Source organism: Dasypus novemcinctus, chromosome 6 (assembly GCF_030445035.2).
Source record: "Dasypus novemcinctus isolate mDasNov1 chromosome 6, mDasNov1.1.hap2, whole genome shotgun sequence".
Lineage (NCBI taxonomy): Eukaryota > Metazoa > Chordata > Mammalia > Cingulata > Dasypodidae > Dasypus > Dasypus novemcinctus.
The window spans coordinates 15,837,735-15,863,553 of NC_080678.1; the positions used below are offsets into that span (position 1 = coordinate 15,837,735).

At 44.3% G+C, this 25,819-nt stretch overlaps 1 protein-coding gene across 3 annotated transcripts in view; it reads right to left on the bottom strand.

The window, feature by feature from the left end:
• TACC2 (transforming acidic coiled-coil containing protein 2) overlaps positions 1–25,819 on the bottom strand; it is a 226,948-nt gene that overhangs the window by 196,066 nt on the left and 5,063 nt on the right. For 2 of the 3 annotated variants that reach the window (XM_058298235.2, XM_058298236.2), the window contains exon 2: positions 3,642–3,720. In XM_058298235.2, coding sequence (XP_058154218.1) covers positions 3,642–3,674 — 33 coding nt within the window. In that variant the 5' untranslated portion in view covers positions 3,675–3,720. Of the gene's footprint in view, positions 1–3,641; positions 3,721–5,476; positions 5,610–25,819 lie in introns of those variants that run through there. The other variant, XM_071215642.1, reaches the window with a different exon arrangement.

Here is a 25,819-nt window from a genome sequence, read left to right on the forward strand (position 1 = left end):
AAAACAACAACAACCAGAAACTCAACAAACAAGATCTAGAGGGGAACTTCCTCGTCTTGATAAAGGGCATCTACAAGAAACCTCCAGCTACCAACTTACTTCTGGTGAAAGATTGAATGCTTTCCAAGATTAGGAGCAAGGCATAGAAGCCCACTCTCACCAGGGGCTAATCAACATAGCACCGGAAGTCCTTGCCACAGCAGTAGGCAAGAAAAAGAAATAAAAGGCACACAGATTGGAAAAGAAGAAACAAAACTGCTCTCATTTGCAAATAACATGATTATCTATGTAGAAAATCCTAAGGAATCTACAACAAAAAGTTTCTACAACTAATCGGTGAGTTTAGCAAGGTCATAGAATACAAAATATTCTCAACTGATTTTTTTTTTTTTTTTTTTAAAGGGGTGCCTATTTTTTTTTTTTAAAGATTTATTTTTATTTATTTAATTCCCCTCCCCTCCCCCGGTTGTCTGTTTTCTGTGTCTTTTTGCTGCGTCTTGTTTCTTTGTCCGCTTCTGTTGTCGTCAGCAGCACGGGAAGTGTGGGTGGCGCCATTCCTGGGCAGGCTGCTCCCTCTTTCGCGCTGGGCGGCTCTCCTTATGGGTGCACTCCTTGCGCGTGGGGCTCCCCTACGCGGGGGACACCCCTGTGTGGCACGGCACTCCTTGCGTGCACCAGCACTGCACATGGGCCAGCTCCACACGGGTCAAGGAGGCCCGGGGCTTGAACCGCAGGCCTCCCATGTGGTAGACGGACGCCCTAACCACTGGGCCAAAGTCCGTTTCCCTCAACTGATTTTTGACAAAGGTGCAAAACCAATTCAATGGATGAAGGGTAGCTTTTCAACAATGGTATGGAAGGGATGCACATTCACAGGCCAAAAGTAAAAAAAGAAAGAAGAACCACAACCTAAATCTCACACCTTACACAAAAATTAAGTCAAAATATATCATAGACTTAACTATAACATAAAATTACAAAATTTTAGAAAAAAATAGACAATTCTGGGAATGTAGGACTAAGCAAAGAGTTCTTAGACTTGACACCAAAAGCATTGTCAATGAAAGGAAAAACTTATAGATTGGACTTCATCAAAAATTAAAAGTTTTATCGCTTCTCAGCCTTTTGGCTAAGATCAAGTGTAAAAATTAAAAGCTTTGCTCTGTAAAACACCCCATTAAGAGGATGGAAAAACAAGTTAGAGAGTGGTGGAAATATTTTCAGACCACATATCTGATAAAGGAGTAGTATCTAAAATATATAAAGAACTCTCAAAACTAAACCGTAATAGCAACAACCAAAAAACCAAACCAAAACAAAACAAAACCAAATAACAAACCCGAGACAACCCAAATAGAAAATGGGCACAAGACATGGACATTTCATCAAAGAGCATTTACAGATGGCAAACATGCACATGAAAGGATATTCAATATCATTAGCCATCAGGGAAATGTAAATTTAAACCACAAGAAGACATACAACACACCTATCAAAATGACAACACCAAAATGCTGGCAAGGATGGGGAGAAACTGGATTACTCATACCGTGCTGGTGGGGAGGGAAAATGGAAAATAGTTCCACTCTGAGAAAATTTTGCAATTTCTTACAAAAGTAAACATGCCAACTACCATACAGCCCAGCAACTGCACACTAGGGCAGAGAAATGAAATCTTATGTTACCATGAAAAACTCTACACAATGTTTATAGCAGCTTTACTCATAATAGCTGAAAACTGGAAACAACCCAGATATCCTTCAAAGGGCAAATGTTCAAAGGAATTGTGGTCCATCAATACCATGGAATACTACAAAGCAATAAAAAGGAATGAACTGTCAATACAACAACTTGTAATGAATCTTTTTTTTTTTTTTTTTTTTTTTAAAGATTTATTTATTTTATTTAATTTCCCCCCCTCCCCTGGTTGTCTGTTCTTGGTGTCTATTTGCTGCGTCTTGTTTCTTTGTCTGTTTTTTTGTTTCTTTGTCCGCTTCTGTTGTCGTCAGCGGCACAGGAAGTGTGGGCGGCGCCATTCCTGGGCAGGCTGCTCTTTCTTTTCACGCTGGGCGGCTTTCCTCACGGGCGCACTCCTTGCGCATGGGGCTCCCCCACGCGGGGGACACCCTTGCGTGGCACGGCACTCCTTGCGCGCATCAGCACTGCGCATGGCCAGCTCCACACGGGTCAAGGAGGCCCGGGGTTTGAACCGCGGACCTCCCATATGGTAGACGGACGCCCTAACCACTGGGCCAAAGTCCGTTTCCCCCTTGTAATGAATCTTGAGGGGGAAAAAAGCCAATCCCCAAAGGTCACATACTGCATGATTCCATTTATATAACATTCTTGAAATGAAAACACCATAGAATTGGAAGAGAGGTTCATGGTTGCAGAGGTTGGAGAGGGGGGAGAGAAGGGAGGTGAGTGTGGCTCTAAAATGGCAACAAGAGGAAACTGCTCTGTGTCTTGACTGTATCAAGGTCAATACCTTGATCAGTTTTGCAAGATGGTACCATTGGGGGACCTAGGTAAAAGGAACATGGAATCTCTGCTAGTTCTTATGACTGCATGCAAGTCTGCTATGATCTCAAAATAAAAATTTAATTAGAGAAAAATGAGATTTCACAGAAAAACTGTCTTCTCTTGAAGAGATGGGGAGATCTGGTAACACTGGGCCCACATTGCCACATGGCAACCACCACCCAGAGCTAACGACCATTGCCTCCTTTAGACAATGGGGGAAGAACCCTCCTCTTCGCCATAGTACACTCCTCTCCCTGTTATCTCACACTCAGTCTCTTAACACTTGTATTTTTTCCTTGCCTGTCCCTAAAAACATAGTCATTTACAACCTTTTCTTTTGATGATTCCATTTTCCTGCTCAAGAAAAGAAGGCTGTGTAGAATAGAAAGGCAGGAGGAAATGTGCTGGAGTGTGCTGCCTTCCTAGGTTCAATTTTCTTGTTTAAAAGACTCAGTACCATTAATCCAATGTGTCCGGTGTGTGTGAGATAAATGGGAATGTGTCTTCCTGATTTTGCACACCAGGGCATCGAATTGACACTCTCCAAACTTAAAATTGATGGCTATAAAATTTGAATGTATTTAACATCCCAGCCATTTGCAGTGAAAAAAACAATCCATCAATGGTGAAAACCTTCCCTAACAGGAGAAAACTAGTTCACATGGAATCTGCTCTGGTAGATTTTAAGATTACTTTTTAATGGCCACAACTTTATTTAGGGAAGGAGTATGGATAAGGTTCTATTTGAACCTTTTCTGCTGAATCCATGGAAGTAAATTGATGGGTGGGCACGATCTAGGAAAAATGTGCCAACCTCTCATTATGGCAACTTTAAAAGCACAGGAAGAAAATAAAGCTAGTTTTCAGGGCTGTAAAACTAGGGTTACCCTTAATGGTAAAAGAATCCTAAAAATGAAAAGAAAAATGCCTTCATAAAGACATATGAAAAAAAGAAAGAAAAAAAAGACGTATGTGCCCGTACGTATCTAGGTGTAAACTGGGTGTGTCATAGCTTGCTCCTCCCTTGGCAGAGACGAGATGTTAGGGAAAAAAAGGAATCTAGTCCAGATCCGGCCGGAGAGCCATCTAAGTCGAGGCAGAAGCTTCCCGACACCCACCTGGTTGTCCGAGGTGCTGTTCTCGTTGCCCATAGTGATTCAGGGTGCCCGGAGTCCCTCCGAATTTTGTCAGAGGCAACTGGAAGAAACAGAAAGGATTAAACATCTGTAAAACTGAAGATCCGAGGCTTTTTCTGCCTGCTTCTCTCCCCAAACTCAAAAGCCAGATGATGGGAAATGTTTATCTCAGCAGTCACATCATGGAAAATTGTTTTTGAAGGGTTTTCTTTTGCCATATGCCCCCGGACTTCTTTCCCAATATGGGCTGGTGTTTTTCTTCCTCATCCTAGGGTTGGCAGACACTTCTGAAAAACCAGTTTGTTACCAAGTCTGAGCTCATGCCAGTGTATACATACATATATACATATATACACACAGAGTGATGAAGGGGCCCATTTGCCAAAGGGAGCTTGCGGAGGGCCGCTTGTCAGTGTTTTCTGTTTTTCATTGTGTTCTGTTTGGAAACTCAGTGTGGCTGGTTTCCCACTGCTGGTGACAGTAGAACTCAGTGTCAAACATTAGGAGGTGTGAAATCTACTTCCCTTCAACAACATATGGTTTTTATATATTTTTTACTCTAAGCAGTGGTTTCATTGAGTCAGTTTCTCTTCTGCTCACATTTTTCTGAAGGCAGAATAGTTTTCTCGATGAGGAAAATGGATAGCTCGGCCAAACAAGGCATAAATCATCATGTAAAGTAGGATGCTGCCAGTTGCAGCTAGAATCATTTTATCAGGTTCACTCAGCGACATTTGTTTATTAATCATCATCATAATGAGATGCTTCCCGCAAAGCCCAGAACATTTGCTGACATCACCCAACTGAGTTTCACAAGACCCTGTAAAATAAGCAGGACTAGGACTAATGCCTTCGTCTTTTTTCTTTTTTTTTAGATGGAGAAACTAAGACACAGTCAACTTTTAAAATCATAGACTTTTACAGCTGGCAGGAGCCTCAGAAATTACCATTTTAATGCAGTGGGGAAACTGAGGTTCTGGAAGGCAAGGGGCTGGCCAAGGACCCAGTTTTTCCAGGCCAAAGCTGGAAATGGAGCTCAGCCTCCTGTCTTCTAAGTCAAGAGCTATCCCATGGAAGAGAAAGTCATGTTTCTTCAGAAAATTTAAAAGGTAGATTCACTTAAAATGAAATTATCCATTGACTTCCTTATTCATTCAACCAGCATTTGTTGAGTAGTTCTTATGTGCTACATGCACCAGAAAAGAAAATGTAAGTATTTTGAGTGGGCTCAATTACTATACCCCAAACAGAAAATTGTGAGTTTGTGAATAATTGCAAAGGAGTCCCCCTTTCTCTCACCCCTAACCTTTAATCAAAAGGATTCAATTCCTTAACTCATTTTTGCTACTCGCTGTTTTTAAGATAGATAAACAATTGCAAGCTCCCTCACAGAATGTAAAATTCTTCATTTATTCAAAATTGATCACTTCAGTTTATTTTTATGTTCATTTCAAGAATGATTCCTTGTTAGAAAAGTTTCTTTGTGTTACAAAGAATATGCCCTGATTAATTGTTGTAACTTCCTTATATATATCAAGTTCAACCATATGAAATTGGAATTTCATATGGTTCAAGGTTATATTAACATTTGACACTCATTCACCAAATTAAGTTCAATATATAATAAATTTTTAAACAGGGCATCTGAGCCAGCTTTTAAAAACAGGTAAGTAGACTAAGAGAGTGGAAAAACGACTTCTGGTCAAAACCACACGGGGAAGGTCTGGCTGCATCTGGAAATCTGGGGGACTACCACCAACCCTTCGGCTTTCCCAAGGACAGGAAAGAAGCAGTGCACAGCCCTGCTTTCTACTCACGCCCGTTTTCCGTGGCTGCACTTTCTCTTCCGCCATCCAGAAGCACAGAAGCACATGTGGTCTAAGGCGAGGCACTGACCCACCTCCACCAGCTGGACAAACAGCGCCTCCACCCTCAGGCCCACACAGCCCAGCCCGCTTCCTACCTGGGCAGCTGGCGTGTGGAGTCACCTGACCACACAGTGTCTCAGCCCCGCGGAACCAGCATTTCTGAACCCATTACTTCCAGGGTCTTTGACATAGGGTTTTCCCTATTACATCAGCAGGGCTCCTTTCAAAAAGTCTTACCCAAATTAAAACTGCCCTGGGATCTGATTGGCCATACCTAACGGAGCAGGACTGGCCTGCCCTGGAGCACAGCCAAGGAGTTACTTGTTCGCCTTTTACGCGTTCGAGGAGGAAACCAATCTTCCTTTCTAGAAAGGAGTCAAATGCTCACAAGCAGTACAGCACGCACCAGGGAAAACTCTGCGTAAATAATGTGGAAAGACAAAGAAAACTTGTGGAGAGATGATGATGGCAGCAGTCTGGCACCTGTTTATGGCGTCTGCAGCATGTACTCACCGAGGCGTGGCTTTTGATTCAACAAGTGAAATCACAAAAGCAGCAGGCCTGCCCGGGTCGCTGACAGGCAAACCTGCCCGGCCTGGGTGGAGGAGGCCCTGCGGCCCTTGGGTGGGACTGAAGGCACCCAGAGACCCTCCTGCCAGCAGCGTTCTTCCCACTCCCCAGGATTCCTCCAGTGAATCCCAGCCAGCTCCCCTTCTGCTAGAATGCAGCCAGTTTTATTTCTTTGTATTTGCTTGTTTGTGTGTGTCTATCTATTAGTGGCAGAACCTTTTGTTCAAATGAAAGCTAACTCAGAAGGCCATTTACCACTGCACTAAGGTGCCTCAGCTCAGGGGGACACATTTGCATTTCATCCTCTTGGGGACCAGTTCCCTAACACAGCGGTTTTTTATACCAGGCTTTGGAGAGTTAGGAGCTCTTCAGAGATCTCTCCAAGGAACCGTGGATGAGGAAGGCGAGCCCCATACCCCACTTCTGTTTCAAACAGAGCAGTGTGTGTATTTCAACGGATGAATGGCTATACAAATTGTGGTCTGTCCATACCATGGAATATTTCTCAGCCATAAAAAAGGAACGAGGTCTCAACATATGCTATTAATACAGTCTGGATGAATGTTAAAAACATTGTAAAGTGAAAGAAGCCAGACACAAAAGGTCACATATTATATGATTCCATTTATATGAAATGTCCAGAATGGGTAAATCCATAGAGACAGAGAGCAGACATGTGGTGGCCAGAGGCTGGGGGAAGCGGGATACAGGGAGTAACTGTTTAATGGATACTGGGTTTCATTTTGGGGCAGTAAAAATGGCTTGGAGTAAGGTAGAGATGGTGGCTACACAAAATTCTGAATACACTAAATATCAATGAATTTTTCAAGTAAAAATCCTTAATTTTATATTATGTGAATTTCACCTCAATTTTTTAAAAAAAACTATATATATTTTACATCTTAGGGTTCTACATAAGATACTGTTTGGGAAAAAAAAATTCCACCGCTAGGGAAAATGTAAGTTTAAAACTTGCTTTTGTGTTTATTAACAACAAATTTCTGTGTAATTAAGGACTGGAGGGATGAAAAACAAGAACATTTGCCTTTCTCTCCACTAAAATCATGGAATTCTTCTAGGGAAGAGAATCTTAGTAAGCAAAATTCTTTGGATGAGTCAAATGGGAATTTGACAGGTCTCAGGCCAGTTTTCAAGAGGACAAAACCAAGTGAGAGCCCTGACAAAGAAAACTTCCGTGACTGGATCGCCCAGAACAGAGAAGAGAAACTTTACAGAGGAGAGGTCCAAGCAAAATTGAGAATCCTAGGAGAGAAGAAAATTGGGGTCAGAGGGAGCGAGGGGAAAATGCAAGGCCCTAGAAATTTAGAGAAACCTCCCCTTCGGGAGGGCCATGGCCTCTCAGGGAGCTCAGGAGAGGCAGTTCAACCCGACCTGAAATGAACCTTGACAGAGGTGAGAGACTGGCCTGGAGCCTGCAGGGACTGACTAGTCACTGGGGCTGCTGGGATGTAAAGTGCAGGGCATTTAAATCCTGAGGGCACAGAGGGAGGGGGCCTGGGAACAGAGAAGAGATGCTGCAGGGAGGAGAACGAGGTGGGGGCCGGCAGACTTGGTAAGTGTCTGGACCAATGGAAGACTCTGGCCCTGGAGAGCTCAAAAGGAAGAGTGAGATCACATCCATCATCCATGTGGAAGCTAAGCCCCCTCTCGACACAGCGGTGGAGGGGACATCACCATCCCAGGGCCCACAGGATGGAGGAATAGAGTATGGATTAGAGTGGACTTACTGGTATTCTACTATGGAACTATTGTGATTAGTAATGGAAGAAACTGTAGCATTGATGTGGAGAAAGTGGCCACAGTAGCTGCTGAGGGTAGGGAGAGGGAAGAAGAGATATGACGTGGGGGCATTTTCAGGACTTGGAGTTGGCCTGGGTGGTGCTGCAGGGACAGATGCTGGACATGTAGGCCCTGCCATGGCCCACTGGGTGGACTGGGGGAGAGTGTAAACTACAATGTAAACCATTATCCATGTGGTGCAGCAGTGCTCCAAAATGTGTTCACCAAATGCAATGTATGTGCCACGATGATGAAAGAGGTTGTTGATGTGGGAGGAGTGGGGTGAGGCGGGTAGGGGGCATATGGGGACCTCTTATATTTTTTGAATGTAACATTTAAAAAAAGAGAGAGAAAAAAAAAGATGAAAAGTCAAAAAAAAAAAAAAGGGGGAAAAGTGAGAGAAGGACCCAGCGGGAACACTCCCTGTACCATGGGGAGGACAGTCCTGCACAGTTGCTCTTAAGGAACAAACGCTGGTTCCACAGGTGACTTGCCAAATGGCCAAGCTGAGCCCCAGGGCCTCAAAAGAGGAAGATGCTGCTCACTGGAGGCCAGGTGAGTCGAAGAATCAACATTTCTCAACAGCTCTGTTCTTAATCAGGTTGCAAGGCAGGCCTCTTCTTGCCTTCCCTCCCACACATCAGCTTCCAGAACTTTCTCCATTCCACTAAGAATTCTCTGCTCATTAGCAGCTGCTTGTATTATCATGACTATTATTGCTGTAGGATTGTTCTTTTTATTGTTAGTCGTTAGCATTTCCTGAGGGCTCACCATGCGCCTGGCACTGTGTTTAGTTTTCTAGGTAATCTTTTACCAAGAGGTAAGTACGAATATTCCCATTTAACAGGTAAGGAAACAGACTCAGCAAGATAGTTCACTCTGGAAGGACACACACCTACCAAGTGGCAGGGCTGGATTCTCAGCAGGACTCTCTGATACCAGGGTCCCCTATTCACAACTGCGAGAAGAGAGTGCCCCCTAGGCACATCTGGCCAGATGCTCAAGCTAGTTGACCACAATAGGGCATTGTTTACCTCTTTGAATTCAGCTCAGTCCAGAGACTATCCTGAAAACCCAGTTTTACTGATGTACTGAGGGAATATCTGTCCCCGAAGGAAAGGCTCACATTAACCAAATTCATGGACTATCACACACAACGCTGTTTGTGTAATCTGGGATGCCAACTTACTGATGCAGAACAAGAAACCTGCTTTCAAGCAGACCAGGACACTCAAACTGGCAGATCTGCAATTGTTCCCCTAAAACTTGATGCATGGCAACGCTCACAAGTCAGGAGGATGCTGTGAGTGTGGACTCAGAGACAGGGTGCCAGCCGCCGATACAAATCAGCTCTCAGCTAAGGGACCTGTAGTTACTGTCCCGCCAACTCTAGTCCTGGTTCTCGGTGCAAATGATCAAAATGACTCTAACTTAAACGGAAAAGGAATTTATGGGAAGGAAACCAGGGAGTTCACCTTGCTGAAGGAAGCTGGGGAACCGGGCCCAGTTGAGGCTGACATCAAGGAAGGCCAAGCTGCAGGAACCATTGCCAAGGTCACCCCAAGGATCAGGCGCCCACTCTACGTGCACTGGTGGCTGCTGGCATCACTGTTGCGGCCACCTCTGGCTCCCGGACACTGTCGTGGCAGTAGTGTCACTACCATGGCTGAGGACACTGGGCATCACCACTGACACCTGTCCTGCCTCTGCTGTCACGGCCACCACTGGGCCCCAAAGGCCGCCACTGCCTGTGGGGAAGAGAGCTTAGCTTCCGTCTAAGGAGCAAGGGTGAGGTCCGGGTGCTGGGCACTCCAGGTTCCTGGGTGCTGAAATTCCTTAGACATGACCCCCCTTCCCTTAGGCAGGCCTCGGATGGGACCCCCAATGTCAAACCCACGAGTGTATGGCTGAGCAGCTTCCCTCTCTTTATGCTATCTTTCTCCAAACCAGATATCAGGCAGCGGCCCAAGTTTCCATTCCCCCACTAATGTGTCCTGGTTTATCTCTGAGGGCAACCTCATTTTGGAGGCAGTCTAAGGGGTGGGCGTGGACACAGAGCCCAGGGCCAGAAGGCCTCCTTGCAACAACCAAGTTACCACTGGTGAGGTGCATGGACTCTGGCAAATTATTTCACTTCTTTGGGCTCAGTTTTGTCATCTCCATAATGGAACTCATTGGATATCTATCTTACGTAGCTAGGGTGAGTAAATATTGACAGTGGGTCTCTTTGGAGCCTCCATTAGGTGAAGCCCTCGGTAAAACAAAGCTTATTTGCCTGGTCTTTATCCCTGTACTAAAACCATGAATTCAGCTGCTACTCATTAGAAATAGGAGGAATCTCGAATAAAAGCTCAGCTAAACTGACTTGTGCATTAGAAGAAATAAATTTATAACATAGGCTTAATCAGAAGAAAGTAAATGGATTTGAGAATTTTTGACCAAACCATTTACATTAAAATATTTGCTGGACTAATGGCACATCATTCCAGTCTAGCCACCTTCCTTGGCTATTGCTGGGTGTCAGGTGTTAACGGAGCTAGAGTTACGCTATGTCCTTGGGGGAAAAAACTGCACTTCTTTAAAAATGATCCATGATTCAGACTTGCAATTAATTTAAGGAGTCTTGCCACAAATAAGGCTGAATTCATGACGGTTTCTTCTACCCACTTGTTCTGTGAACAGAGTCCAAATAGTCAGTGAAAATTGAACTATTCCTTCAACCTAGTCTTTTGTAGATTAAAATATAAACTTTGGGGAGGCGGCTGTGGCTCAATCAGTTGGGCTCCCATCTACCATATGGGAGGTCCTGGGTTCGTGTCCCGGGGCCTCCTTGCGAAGGGAAAGCTGGCCTGTGCGCCGCAGAGAGCTGATGGACCATGCGCTGTGGAGAGCTGGCGTAGCAAGATAACGCAGCAAAGGGAGACAAGCAGATACAGAAAAAACGCACAGCAAATGGACAAAGAGAAGAGACAACAAAAGAATGGAACAAGCCGCAAGGGGGGGGATGAATAAATAAATAAATCTTAATATATATATATAAACTTAATTTGTTTCTCTTTTTAAAAAAAAATGGAACAGTTGTTTGAGGAAAACTACGTTTTTAAACTAACGTATTGATGACATGTCATTGCAACCTCAGTAAGAACCTGAACACAAACCAAGACAGTCTTCAAATCATTAACTCACTCATTCATACATTCCATAGACATTGAGCTCTGCTTCTAAGCCAAGCACTGGTAGATGCTATGCTCTCTTTAATGCTTGCAGCAAAGCTACGAGACAGGTATTTTATTATTTTATAGATGAACCACCCTAGCTCAGAGAGTTAAGTGGCATGGCCAAAGCTGGGCAGAGAGGAGGAGGAAGGGTGCAGCCTGCTGGACCCCAAATCCTGCATTTAATGAACACATGATGCTGCATCCTTGAGATGATTTTTTAAGAGTTCAAAGATAATTTACAGTCATTATCTTGTTCATTTGGTACTGCAGTAGAGAATGAGTTTTCTAGCTACTGGCCCCTGAAGCTGGTTTGAAACATACCAGATGATGGGATCCTCTTCACTGAGCAAGGAAGAAGGCAGGAAGGTCCAAACTTAGACCCGAGTGTCCAAGTTTGAGCCAGGGGACTAATCAGTGTGACGGAGGCAGGCTGGCAGGGCTGGGTAGTCAGAATCATTACCGAGAGAACACGAGCTTAACTGGGAAAGAGCAGAAAAAGCAGGGAAAATGGAGACAGGCTAACCAGGGCAGCAGCAAAACAGGGCAGAAGCACACATGGGCAGCTCAGGGGAGCACAAGGCTCAGTACTCAGATCGGGACAGCCAGGCCAGACCGACAACCTCATTTTCCAGACTGTATGCAGAGGGCAGCGGACGTGCAAGGAGACAAGGTCATGCAGGCCCCATTTCCTCGATGCTAAAACGCAGGCTCAGAGAGGTTTCCCAACTTACCCAATGTCTTCACCCCACACTGTCCCCTGAGAAAAGCCTAGTGATTTTCTACTGGGGTCTGTTGACAACACCGGACAATCATGCTTAGGTTTCTATTTTGTTGTTGTTGTTGTTCTCTATGGAAAGAATTCTTTGTTTGTTTCTGTGTGTGATAGAAAGGTGTCTGTTTAATAATTCCGATCTTTCTCTTGCCCAGACTAATTTAGACTGTTAGTGCTGAAAGAACCTCAGATCCTCATCTAACCACCTCCTTTTGTAGATGAGGGAGGGGAGGCCAGAGAGGAGAAACGATTTTCTGAACTTCTCACGATCTGAAGAGGCTGGGACCAGAATGGGCCCCTGCAGGCTTGCGCCCAGCAGGAAGCCTCGTTGTGGGTTGCTTCTCCAGAGCAGACGGTCCAGCAAGAGCAGAGTCCCCTTCCCTGCCAGTCCCTCTGGCCAGTTGGCCCTGCGTCAGCCAGGACCCTGGAGGCCCAGTTTGAGGAGCCGGGCTGAGGGTCCCCCTGCCCCAGCAGCTCCTTCAGCTGCTTGCAAACCTGGGTGCCTCAGCCAGTTGCTGTCCTCACAGATGGCCCCGGCCCTCCGTGCCAGGCAGCCAGGCCTCAGCTTCTGCCTCCAAGGACGGAATTCGGTTGCTCTTACGTATTACTTTGCACAGCTGAGCGTGGAGCCACTTATAGCTCTGTTATCATGTTCCCGTTTTAATACAAACAAACAGCCGTATCCCAGGAAAGAGATTTATGAAGCGGCCTTGCTGACCTGGCAGCTCTGTGGGGCTGGTGAGGAAAAGGCCAGCCCTTCCTCCACCCCCTCCCCTTAGCCTCTTTCTCCCTTCCCCCACCTCTGAGGCCACCTGGGAGCTCTTGATGTGAAAAGTCAAGTCTCATGGAATATTAGGGCTGGGAGGAACTTAGAGATCATCTGCTCCCATGACCCAAAAACCAGAGGCAAGGTGGACTTACCTGCCCCCCTCTGTTGGTGAGGGGTGATGCCACTTTTTTTAAAAATTAATTGATTAATTAATTAATTTCTCTCCCCCCTCCCCCATTGTCTGCTCTCTCTGTCCGTTCGCTGTGTGTTCGCTTGCATTCTTGTCAGAGGTACCGGGAATCTGCATCTCTTTTTGTTGTGTCATCTTGTTGCGTCAGCTCTCCGTGTGTGCAGCGCCATTCCTGGGCAGGCTGCACTTTTTTCATGCGGGGTGGCTCTCCTTAAGGGGCACACTCCTTGCACGTGGGGCACCCCACCGCAGGGGACACCTCTGCATGGCACAGCACTCTTTGCGCGCATCAGCACTGCACGTGGGCCAGCTCGTCACATCGGTCAGGAGGCCCTGGGTTTGAACCCTGGACCTCCCATGTGGTAGGTGGATGCTCTGTCGTTGAACCAAATCTGCTTCCTGATGGCACTTCTTAAGCTACTGCTTCCCAACTCCGAACTCATTATGCTCAGATGCTGAGCTGCAACTTTGCAAACCCCATTTCTGCTTTGCCAGCTGCTCTCCAAGGCTCTGCCAGGACAGGGCAGACCCCTTCCTGTCTGTCTCCTCTTCCCGGGGGCAGCACCGCAGCCTCGCTGCTTCCCCCCCGGGAGCGGCAGTTCCCTCCCGTAGCAGCAGTGGGTCCATCTGCAGTCTCCCCGACACTTGCAGAACGAGCCTCATGTTACTCCTGGAGACCCTGACCCCAGCTGGCTGGAGCCCCCTCCACAGAGGCAGGAGTTTCTCTTCTGTCCCCCAGCCCTAGGAGTAATAGCTGCTTCCTGCAGTTGCTACCTTCTGTGACACCTTACAGCTCACATTTTTGCAAGAGTCAGGACTGAGCATGTCTTTGACAATCCCTGGCAATTTGCATCAGTGCTCCCAGGGCTTCATGGGAGTAAACTGGGGAGAACTGCCTGCCCCAGAGAAGTGATAATGGACGGTGAATCCTCATTTCTAGAAAGACAGAGATGGCAGGGATGTGTGCTAATGGGTCACACAATCAAGCAACAGTGGTCTTCTCAGGCAGGAGGTAGTTCTTGGAGCTCCAAAACTAAGGGTGTGTGTTGTAAGTCCTAAAATTAAGTTTCAATATATGGACTGTCTTGAAAACTGCTGAAATTGGGAAGGTCTCCTCTATCCTAACTCTAAGTTCCCCTCCCTACTCTGCTTCCACTTATAATATCTCCTAGCTATACAATCCTCCTTGGCAAAGGGATGGGGTACAGTCTCTGCTTACCACTGAGTAGTGGGGTTCAGTTCCCTATCAGTCCATGGAATTATTCAAACAAGTCAATCACAGCCTCTTGTAGAAACCAGACAGTACCTTGTCCTTTTTTTTTTTTTTTTTTTGAGGTACTGGGATCAGGGATTGAACCCGGGACCTCATATGTGGGAAGGTGGCATTCAACCACAGAGCCACATTGACTCCAAGAGGGTTTTTTCATTTGTTTGCTGTTGTTATTGTTATTGTTTTGATTTTTTGGAGGCACCAGGGACCCAACCCAGGACCTCCCATGTGGGAAACAGGCGCTCAACCACTTGAGCCACAGCCGCTCCCCACCTCATCCTCTTGATACTACAAAACTTGCCTCCCACAGCCCCTGTTTGCTCACTCTGTTCCCAAGTGCAGCCCGCAAGTGGCCTGCCTGGCATGCCGTGTCCTTCTTCCCTGAGCTGTGAGTGTATGGGTCTAATAAACCACCGCTGAGTTCATCTGTCCAGTATCAGGTGCCATGTGTTCGTCCATGCCCACTACTCTAGAGCGGGAATCCCTCCTTCACCAACGGGGTGAAGAGGAAGCAATTGAGGCAAGGTGGGAGTCGGAGGCTGAGGACATTGGACTGCAAAGGCACACCTAGAGGGGGTCCTCTGGGCATTTCGAGGTCACTGAGAGAGTCAGAGACATAGTCCTGACCTCCAGGAGGGTCCTTCTGGGCTGGCCTCTTAGGGCTAGGGCTGGATACTGCTACAGGAGCCAGAGCCCTGCATTGGCTCTTGAGGGCAGTTCTGGATGGTTTTAGAGAAGCGATGGGTGTCTCAACAGCCGGAAGGAGAGAAGGGACCTCAGGGCCATTCTCTTGAAGTCTCTGAAGGGCTGTCATGAAGATGAGGGAGACTGCCAATTCAGAGCAGCCCTGAAACAAGGCCCAGGGCTGCAAAGCCTCTTCACTTGAGGAGCCCCTGGTATGATATCCTCAGCCCCCATCTCCCCTGAGGCACAGTGTGTCCTGTTCATCTACTCCTCTGCTTGTGCTCCACCCTGGCTGCTTGTGCTGGCACAGTGCCTGTCCCCATTTCTAATCCTGCCAACCTCACCTTGTTCCCAAGTCCCACCCCTGCTCACAATTCTTGGGTCTTTCTGATTGACCTAACTAGGGCAGGTCTAGGCTGACCCCTGCCCATCTCACCGTGCAACTTCCTCAACCATCCCTGAGACGAACTATAAAAATGAGTACATGTTTATAAATGGCTGAAAACTGGAAACAACTTAGTATCCTCTGAAGCCATTAAATATGAGATCATAGGTGTAGCAGTTTGATATGGTTATGAATTCCAAAAATAGATATTGGATTACATTTGTATCTGATCTGTACCTGGGCATGATTGAGTTATGATTAGGGCATTGAGTACCCACAGACAAAAGGCATGGCAAAGAACAGAGTTGGGGGTTCTTAATTGTGGAGTTTTGATGTTGGAGTTTGATGCTGAAGTCTTAAGCTGGAGCCCCAGGGATAGAGACAGAGCCATTCACCTGATAGTCTACAGCTGACCTTGTGGAGAAAACAGAGGAGCTGAGCCCAGAGGAACCCAGGAAGCCTGAACCCTCACAAACGTCAGCAGCCATCTTGTTCCAACATGTGGAAATAGACTTTGGTGAAGGAAGTAACTTATGCTTTGTGGCGTGGTAACTGTAAGCTCCTACCCCAAATGAATACCCTTTAGAATGCCCAGCAGATTTCTGGTATTTTACATCAGCACCCCTTTGGGTGGCTAATACAATAGGCATGGAGAAATGTTCTTGATCTGTCACTGTTAAATGAAGGGGAAAAAAGGCGGGGAGCACTTATAGTATGGAACATACCAATTTTGCCTTTGTGGGTTTTATGCAAGTTTAAAAAATATATTTGCCTGGCTGTCAAATGGAGTTTCCCTTGCCCCTTTAGACTCAATTCCATGACTGCTGGATCTCCTAAGTCTGCCCCAAGATTTCTGTAGCTTCCCAAAGGCTTACACTCTCTGGGTTCCTCTGCCTTTGTGCTCTTACTTCTTTACGCTGTCTACATTCTATGTCACATTGACCTAGGTGCGAAAAAGCTCAGCCCCTTCCACAAGTCCTACTCCTCCAACCTGTGCCCAAAACAAAACAAAGTGCTTACAAAGCCCTAGTAAGTATAGAACACTTTATTGAAGATTTGGAGCAAAAGGAGGGCTTTGCACAATAATTAAAGAAAACAACGTCAAAGTGGCATTAGGGGAAAGAGGATTTGGCTCAACTGATAGTGTCCGTTTACCACATGGGAGGTCCAAGGTTCAAACCCAGGGCCTCCTGACCTGTGTGATGAGCTGGCCCACGCGCAGTGCCCTGCCACGCAGGGGTGTCCCCCACGTAGGGGAGCCCCATGCATATGGAGTGTGCCCTAAAGGAGAGCTGTCCCGCATGAAAAAAAAAGCACAGCCTGCCCAGGAGTGGCACCACTCACACAGAGAGCTGACACAGCAAGATGATGCAACAAAAGGACACACAGATTTCCCGTGCCGCTGACAAGAATGCAAGCGGACACAGAAGAACACACAGCGAATGGACACAGAGAGCAGATAATGGGCAGGGGGGAAAGGGGAGAGAAATAAATAAAAAATAAAAATCTTAAAAAAAAATAAAACAAAAAACAAAGTGGCATTAGGCATTCTTGCCCTGCAAATGTTCTCAGACGCCCCATCGTAGGGGAAGTCCCATGGCCCTACACTCCTATCTTTCTCTATCTTACACCAACTGCCAGGTTGGTTTCCTCTGCTTCCTTTCTTTGTCCCTGTGTCCTCTTCTCTGACCTTCCACTTCAAGAAAAAATCTCATTTATAATCCTTTTGTCCTGGAGAACACTTTAACCATCTAATTTTATTGAGCACGAGCTGCTGCCAATAGTCAACACATATGCAGATTCTATCAAGTTCTTCTCCCAAACAAAGACTGTAGCTTCCAAGAGGAATTCTGGTACTAGGTTTGCAAGCCAGCCCAAGCAAGCCTGCTGGAGGTTGAGATGCTAAACTACGCGAAGGAAAGCTGCGGTGCCCCAGGCAATAGCTGACCGGCCCACAGCTGACCACAGCCACAGGAGGGTGGCAGCTTAGACCAAGAGAAGCACCCAGAGGAGCAGCTGAGCCCGTTGCAAATCGCCAGCCCACAGCAGCAAAGCATAAGTAAGGGCTTATTGTTTTTAACTGCTAAATTGTGCAGTGGTTTGTTACATACCAAAAGCTAAGTGAGAGGATACCTCTGGGCACCCACTGACCGGTTCTTCCCAGCAGCCTCCACCACCTAGTCCTCTTGCAGATCTCTGCATCAGACCACACAGGCTGCCAAGTGCGGAGCCTTGATGGGTGGGCCAAACCCCTCTCCATTGTTGGAATGACAATTTACGACGGGCATGGCCCCTTGACGGGGGCCACTGGTGTCATCTTAGTCTGTGTCAGGCCGAGAGTCTCTGACTCAATAGCTCTCTGAGGATGAGGCTTGAGCTTCCTGGTCTGAAGTAGCAAAATGTGTTATGAGCCGTGCAGGGCCCCTTAGTCCAAACAGACATGTGAAACTGCATATTGATTTGCACCAACAGGTCTCTTTTTCCTGCTAGAACAACTCCTTGACAACACATGCAAATATAAGCCTCCCCTTACTCACAATTTCCATACAGTCTCTCTCTGCAGACTGGAGATCAGCAAAAAAAATCATACTTTTTAAAATGAAAACAAGCTGCTGTAGCCCTCAACAATTCAGACGTTGGTTTTGAATCTGAAAGTTAAACTGTCCTATTATTTTTGAAAATTAAATTCATTATAAACATAATTAGAAACTGTAGGGCCACAGGAAAGATGGAATGGGGGGGAGACTGTTTCAATGCATACAACATGAGATCTTGAGTGTAGAAGGGAAGATACAGTGCCAATTACATCTAAGTCAAAGATATTAGTACTGATGAGACATATGGTAGAGCTGAACTAAGAAGTTGAAGAGATCTATCTTTTAGGCGACATAATAAGACTTTGCATATACAAATATTAGGCCTCAAGCTAACATCAGGCACTTTTGTTAGGTAAAATAGCAAATGACTTCTTAAAATCACTGTGCTGCAAACAAGTTTACTATAAATTTACCCTTAAAAAATTAAATGGGGGAAGTGGACTTGGCCCAATGGATAGGACGTCCGTCTACCACATGGGAGGTCCGTGGTTCAAACCCCCGGCCTCCTGACCCGTGTGGAGCTGGCCCATGCGCAGTGCTGATGCGCGCAAGGAGTGCCGTGCCACACAGGGGTGTCCCCCTCGTAGGGGAGCCCCACGCGCAAGGAGTGCATCCTGTGAGGAGAGCCGCCCAGAGCGAAAGAAAGTACAGCCTGCCCAAGAACGGTGCCACACATACGGAGAGCTGATACATCAAGGAGACACAACAAAAAGAAACTGATTCCCAGTGCCACTGAAAAGGATAGAAGCAGTCACAGAAGAACACAGCAAATGGACACAGAGAGCAGACAACTGGGGGGAGGGGTGAAGGGGAGAGAAATAAATAAAAAATAAATCTTAAAAAAAAAATTAAATAGGGAGGGGTAAGCAGATGCGGCTCAAGCAGTTGGGTGCCTGCCTACCACATAGGAGGTCCTGGGTTTAGTTCCCAGTTCCTCCTCTTTTTTTTTTAAAGATTTATTTATTTTTCTTTATTTCTTTAACCCTCTGCCCCGGTTATCTACTCTCTTGTGTCCATTCACTACGTGTTCTTGTGTCCGCTTGCATTCTTGGTGGCACCCAGAATCTGTGTCTCTTTTTGTTGTGTCATCTTGCTGCATCAGCTTTCTGTGTGTGTGGTGCCACTCCTGGGTGGGCTGTGCTTTTTTCACATGGGGCAGCTCTCCTTGTGGGGTGCACCCCTTGCACGTGAGGCTCCTCTACACGGGGGCACCCCTGTGGGGCATGGCACTTCTTGCACGCGGCAGCACTGCACATGAGCTAGCTCATCACACAGGCCAGGAGGCCCTGGGTTCGAACCCTGGTCCTCCTATATGGTAGGTGGATACTCTATCAGTTGAGCCACATCCAGTTCCCCCCAGTGCCTCCTAAAGAAGACAAGCAAGACAGGGAGCTGATGCAACAGGCTGGCACATAGACTGGTGTGGTAGGCTGACGCAATAGTCTGGTGCAGCAAGATGACACAACAAGGAGACACAATGAGAAACACAACAAGCAGGGAGAGGATGTGGCTCAAGCAATTGGGCACCTCCCTACCACATGGGAGATCCCAGGTTTGGTTCCCAGTTTGTCCTAAAAAGAAGATGATGTCTCCTAAAAAGCAGACATCGAGTGCAAACAAGGTGTGCGTGTGGGGGAATAAATAAATAAATAAATCTTTTTTAAAAAACTGTAGGAAAGGCTAGGAGAAATACAAACACACTAAAAATAAAAGTATTTACTAGTGCAAGGCAGATTAAGTATATAAAAACTAAGTAAGAAAATAAAAGATCTAAACAACATAATAACTAAGGTAGATCCTGTGAATATTTATGATTTTATGAATATTTATTTAATTTTTACCTTCCTCTCAAATACCCATGAGACAATCAAAAAATTGAACCTGGGAAGTGGACTTGGCCCGGTGGTTAGGGCGTCCGTCTATCACATGGGAGGTTCGCGGTTCAAACCCCGGGCCTCCTTGACCCGTGTGGAGCTGGCCCATGCGCAGTGTTGATGCGCGCAGGGAGTGCCCTGCCACACAGGAGTGTCCCCCGCGTAGGGGAGCCCCACGCGCAAGGAGTGCACCCTATAAGGAGAGCCGCCCAGCGCGAAAGAAAGTGCAGCCTGCCCAGGAATGGCGCCACCCACACGGAGAGCTGACACAGCAAGATGACACAACCAAAAGAAACACAGATTCCCGTGCCGCTGACGACAACAGAAGGGGACAAAGAAGACGCAGCAAATAGACACAGAGAACAGACAACCAGGGTGGAGGGGGGGAAGGGGAGAGAAATGAATAAATAAATAAATCTTTAAAAAAAAAATTGAACCTATATTAGGTCACAAAGAAACATCAATAATTTCTATGTATTGAAAATATTACAAACAACGTTCTCGAATCACAATGCAACAAAACTAGAAATTACTGACAAAAACAAAAAATAGACCTTTCACATGAAACTTTTAAAGCCTTCTACAAACAACTCTTGGGTAAAGGGTAAATACAAAATGAAAACACAGAACTAAAAAATAATAATGACAATGCACACACTACATATCAGAATCAATGGGATGTATTTCAATCAGTGATCAGAGGAAAAGTCATGGCACGCAGCAATTAATCAGTGAAAATGAAAGAAGGCAAATAATGAGTTAAATTCCCAGTTCAGAAACTAAGGAAAGGGAAAACAAATTAAATCAGCCAAGAAGAACATAACAAAAACAGAAGCAGAAATTAATGATGTAGAGAATAGAAAAATCGGAGATCTAATTAGCAAATAAAAATCCTAGCTTTTGAAAAAATTAACGAAATAGGAAAATCCCCAGCTAACTTGATCAAGAGAAAAGGGGAGAAAGCATGAATACACAAAACAAGGAATAACAAGAGGGAAATAATGCTTATAACAGAAGATTATAAGAGACTATCTTGAAGTCCTCTATGTAAATAAAATATGCATGATATGGAACTTCTCCTAGGAAAATTCAGATTACCAAACTTGGCTCAATTGGAGTTAGAAAGTATACCAATTTCATAGGGGGAAAAATAGAAATAGTTATTAAGGATCTACACCACACACACAAAAAAAATCAGGCCAAGATAATTCCACAGAGGAATTCTATCAAACTTTCAAAGGCAAGATAGTCTCAAAGCACTATAAATTATTCCAGAGTATTATAAAGGAAGAAAGCTCTCCTAATCCCTTTTATGGAGAGTAAAACTGATTAAAAAAAAGGCACACGCATAAAAAGAAAACTGCAGACCAATATCACTAGTGAATATTGATGCAAAATACTAAATAAAATACTAATAACCCCCAACACCACATTCAGAAAATAACATACTACAGATAAATTGGGTTTATTCCATGAATGAATAAAAAAATAATGACAGCAATGGATTGAAATACATTAAATATATTAATACCCATGAATTCATAATGATATCCTTATTCTCTCTCTTTCCCTTTTCTGGATAAGCACTCCTGGCCACTGTGATGGTTAGATCTGTGTGTCAACTTGGCCAGGTAATGGAGCCCCATTGTCTGGTTAAGCAAGCACTGGTAGATTGTTACTGTGAGGACATTTGTGGATTCCATCTATGGCTGACTACATCTACAATCATCTGAGGAGATTGCCTTCAACAATGAGAGACATCTCTCCAATCAGTTGAAGGCTTTAAAAGAAGAAGTAATGATTTCAGCAGCCAGAAGAGAGGATTTCTCTACTTCAGCCAGCCAGCTTCTCCTGGTGAATTCAATGAAAACCTTTATTGGAATTCTCAGCTTGCAGCTTGCCCTATGGAATTTGGACTTCTGCATCCCGCAGTTACATGAAAAGATTCTATAAAATCTCATAATATTTACAGATAAGTCCTGTTGGTTCTGTTTCCCTAGAAAACTCTGGCTAATACAGTCACCTTTTGAGAATGCTAAGTAATCAAAAAGTGTAAATAATCCAGTACAAAACCTGACTTTCCAGAAAATAATGCATTTCAAGATAACAAAGGAATTGATGATGGAAACTTTTTTAAAAAAAGAATCAGTTAATAAATGAAGAAGGAATAATAGAATTATAATGTTGCCATTTTATAATAATAGATCTAGGTAACAATCTTCAATGTTAAAACCATTAAGTGAAAAGATGATGGAGAACTTTATAAAGGATGACAATATATGATACTCATCAATCTTGATATAGCAGAAAATAGACAACTAGACATTAAACGCCACCTGGTACAATGTAATCAGATGTATTCAGCATCACCTATGATATATCCTTACCAAATCTGATCAAGCCTCAGGCTCTAAGGAGCTAAATACCACTTTACAGGAAACAGGGAACAGAAAAATATCATCTCAGGCAATCAGCAAAACTCAAAAGACAGAAAATCCTATAGAAAAAATGGCTTAATTTCTTCAACAAATAATGGCAAGGCAAAGAGAGAGTGAGAGAAATAGAGGGAAATTTAGAGGTTAAAAATACTGGAGAGCATATTTAGTTGGCTTTTACTGTGTGGACACTCACCCAATCTGTCCAACAAGAGAAAGTTGCAATCTTGCTAAGTTGAAGAAAGAGAGTTTGAGGCTGCCAGAAAGCTGGAAATTGAAGGGAGAATCCCCATAATTGAAGGAGTCACAGACTTTGAGTCACAAAATCTTCATACAAATTCCCTTCGATCCTTGGCTGATTCCTAAAAATCAGGGTGAGACCACAAGGAAAGAAACAACTGGAAGGCTGAAAGAGATAAGTGATTTTCTGCATCTGCTCAGTGATGAGAAGACAGATTGGAGTTCAAGTCCCAGCAAGTTAAAAAGGTTTGGTAAATATCTTAGGCTTTTCATCAAAACCCAAGAAGGATCCTGCATTAGAATAAAGACTATGTTTCAGGACTAAGGATAATGGCTTCAGAACAGGCACTAAATCAAAATAGACCTAACCTCACAAGATCTAAAACTAAGCCTCCAAGAGTAAGGCAATCTGCCAGTAATTTAACTGTCTGCTGGAACAAAGTGTTTGGAGGAAGAGATCAGAATCCAGTATGTACAACATAACACCATGATATTCAGTAGAAAAGAAAACATTACCAGATATGTGAAGGAGGAGGAAAATAGGACCTATAATCAAGAGTGTCTTAAGACCTATCAACCACAAATATAAGCAGATGATGAGCCAGAGGATGGAATTAGCAAACAAGGAGTAAAATAAATTATAACTATGATAAAAAGAATTTATAGGAAAGGATGGATATAATGAAACTTAGATATAGGAAATTTCAGGAGACATATGGAAATTCTGGGGGAAAAAATTCCTATGGATTTTGTTTAGATCCTGATTTAAACAAACCAACTGAAAAAAAAAAATTATCAGGTAAGGACCAATAAGACACTTCAGGATGCTGTTTCCCCACAGAATCTTTGAACAACTACCAAAAATTGACAGAACCATCTTAGTCAAAATCCCAGAAAACACTTAAGTATTGCAGTAAATGGGCAAGTACCAAATCAAGAGAATGCAGGTTTAAAAACAGTAGAAGCCTGTGGAGCCTTGCTGGCCCCTCCCCTGCCACCTCCCCAGCATAGCGTAGAGTAGCCTGCACTCCCATTACGGGTCCCTTGTCCTATTCTGGAGTGAGTAGAGGAACCCCGATGCACATACTGAGGTTCCTCGTATCGGTGTCAATCTATCAGGTGGAAAACTGAATGACTGACTTTATCTCTGGCTTGCCCTCCCAGAACTGGTCCTGCAGGCAGAAGGAACTTACAAATAGCTAAAGCAGTATAAGAAACAGTTAAGTCAAAGTGGCCTGGAGCAAGGGATTATCTGCGTTATTTATTTATTTTTTTATTCCCCCTCCCCAGTTGTCTGTTCTCTGTGTCCATTTTTGCTGCAGGCTCTTCTCTGTCCGCCTCTGTTGTTGTCAGCGGCACGGAAATCTGCGTTTCTTATTTGCTGTTGTTGCGTCATCTTGTTGTGTCAGCCCTCCACGTGTGCGGCGCCATTCCTGGGCAGGTTGACCTTTCTTTCGTACTGGGGGGCTCTTTCCACGGGGCTCACTCCCTGTGCGTGGGGCTCCCCCACGCGGGGACATCCCTGCATGGCACGGCACTCCTTGTGCACATCAGCACTGCTCATAAGCCAGTCCCACATGGGTCAAGGAAGCCCGGGTTTAGACCGCAGACCTCCCATGTGGTAGACGGACGCCCTAACCACTGGGCCAAGTCTGCTTCCCGGATTATCTGCTTTAAATCATACATAGAGCACCCAGGAAGAGGAGAAAGACCATTTCATAGGGAGTATAGAGGGCATTAAAATTCTTGTAAACTTTGAATTCCTAAAGCCATGAGCAAATACTAGCCCATGGCAAGATCCAGGCTCAGAAAAGATGAACAGAACTCTGCACTACAACATTTGCCTTGGTTTGATCTTCCTAACAGGCGGGCTAAACGCTGGAGGAGAGCACCAGCAAATGCAGAGCCAATTTGCAAAGACTGCAAAAAGTGTTTTTCCCTTGGTTTGTTTCTTTTTGCTAGTTCCTGGCACTCAAGGAAATCTTGGATTTCCTGGATACAAACTTAAAGAACAGTTTAGGGACTAAATTCCAGAGTTACCACTTTAAAATATTAAAATGGGTAGCATGCAACAAAAGATTATAAAACAAACAAACAGGAATTAATTACCCATCAAAAAGAACAAGATAAAAATCCATAAACAATCAATAAACAAAACTAGACTTTGGATATACCAGTCAAAGATTTTAAATAATGATCCTCAATATGCTCAAGGAGATAAAAGTAAACACAGAAGGAACTAAAGGATAACAGGAAAACAGTGAATGAACAATATGTGAATCTTAAATATTTTTTGAAAGAACCAAACAGAAGGAATGGAGTAGAAGACTACAATAAAATGAAAAGAAAAATTCCCTAGAGGATTTCAGCAGTAAATTGGAGCTAGCAGGAAAAAGAATTAGTGAACTTGAAGACAAGACGATTGAAACAAGTCAGGCTGATGAACAGAAAGAAAAAGAATGAAGAAAAGTAAACTGAACTTTAGAGACCAGTGGGACACCATCAAACATATCAATATATGCATTTTGAGAGTCCTAGAAGGAGAAAAAAGAGAGAATGGGGCAGAAGGACTTTTCAAAGAAATAATGGCAGAAATTATGAAAGATGTGAATTCATACAGTCAGAAACTATTACAGAATACAGGTTACCAGGGGCTGGGGTGGGAGTAGCAAGTGGGGAATTAATGTTTAATTGGTACAGAATTTTTTGGGGTGATGAAAAAGTTTTGGTAATGGATGGTAGTGATGTAGTAAAACATGTAATTAACATGAATGAATAATATATTTGAATATGGCTAAAAGGGGAAATTTTAGGTCATATGTATAATACAGGGGTTCTTAAACAAGGGTCCACAGAGCTCTTGGGAGACCATGAGCTTGAACTGAAAAAAATCGACTTCTTTATTTTCTCTGACCTCCAATGTTGAGTACCATAAAACTATCTGCCATTACATTCTGAGAAGGAGTCTGTGGTTTTTACCTGACCAGCAAAGGGGTCCATGGAACAAAAATGGTTAAGAACCCCTGATATAATAGAATAAAAAAATTTAAAAAGTCATAGAACTGTACAACACAGTGAGCTCCTAATATAAACTGTAGACTATAGTTAATAGTACAATTATAATAATATTGTTTCATTAATTGTAACAAAGTTACCATACTAATATGAAGTGTTAACAAAGGGAAAACTGGGGGGGAGGGGGGAAGGGAAATATGGGAACTCTATATTTTCCGCATGGTTTTTCTACAAACCTACCACTTCTCTAATAAAAGAAAAGAAGAGACACCAGGGATATTTGAAATGGATATTTGAACACTGACAATATTCTTAAATATTAATTAATTATTGTTCATTTTTAGGGGAAGCAATTTTGCAGGTTAATCCATGAAAAAAATGAGTCTTCATCTTTCAGAAATCATACTTAAATGTTAGTCATTAAATGGTGGAATGCTTTGCTTTAAGGTAATCCAGCAGGATTAGAGGGGCGG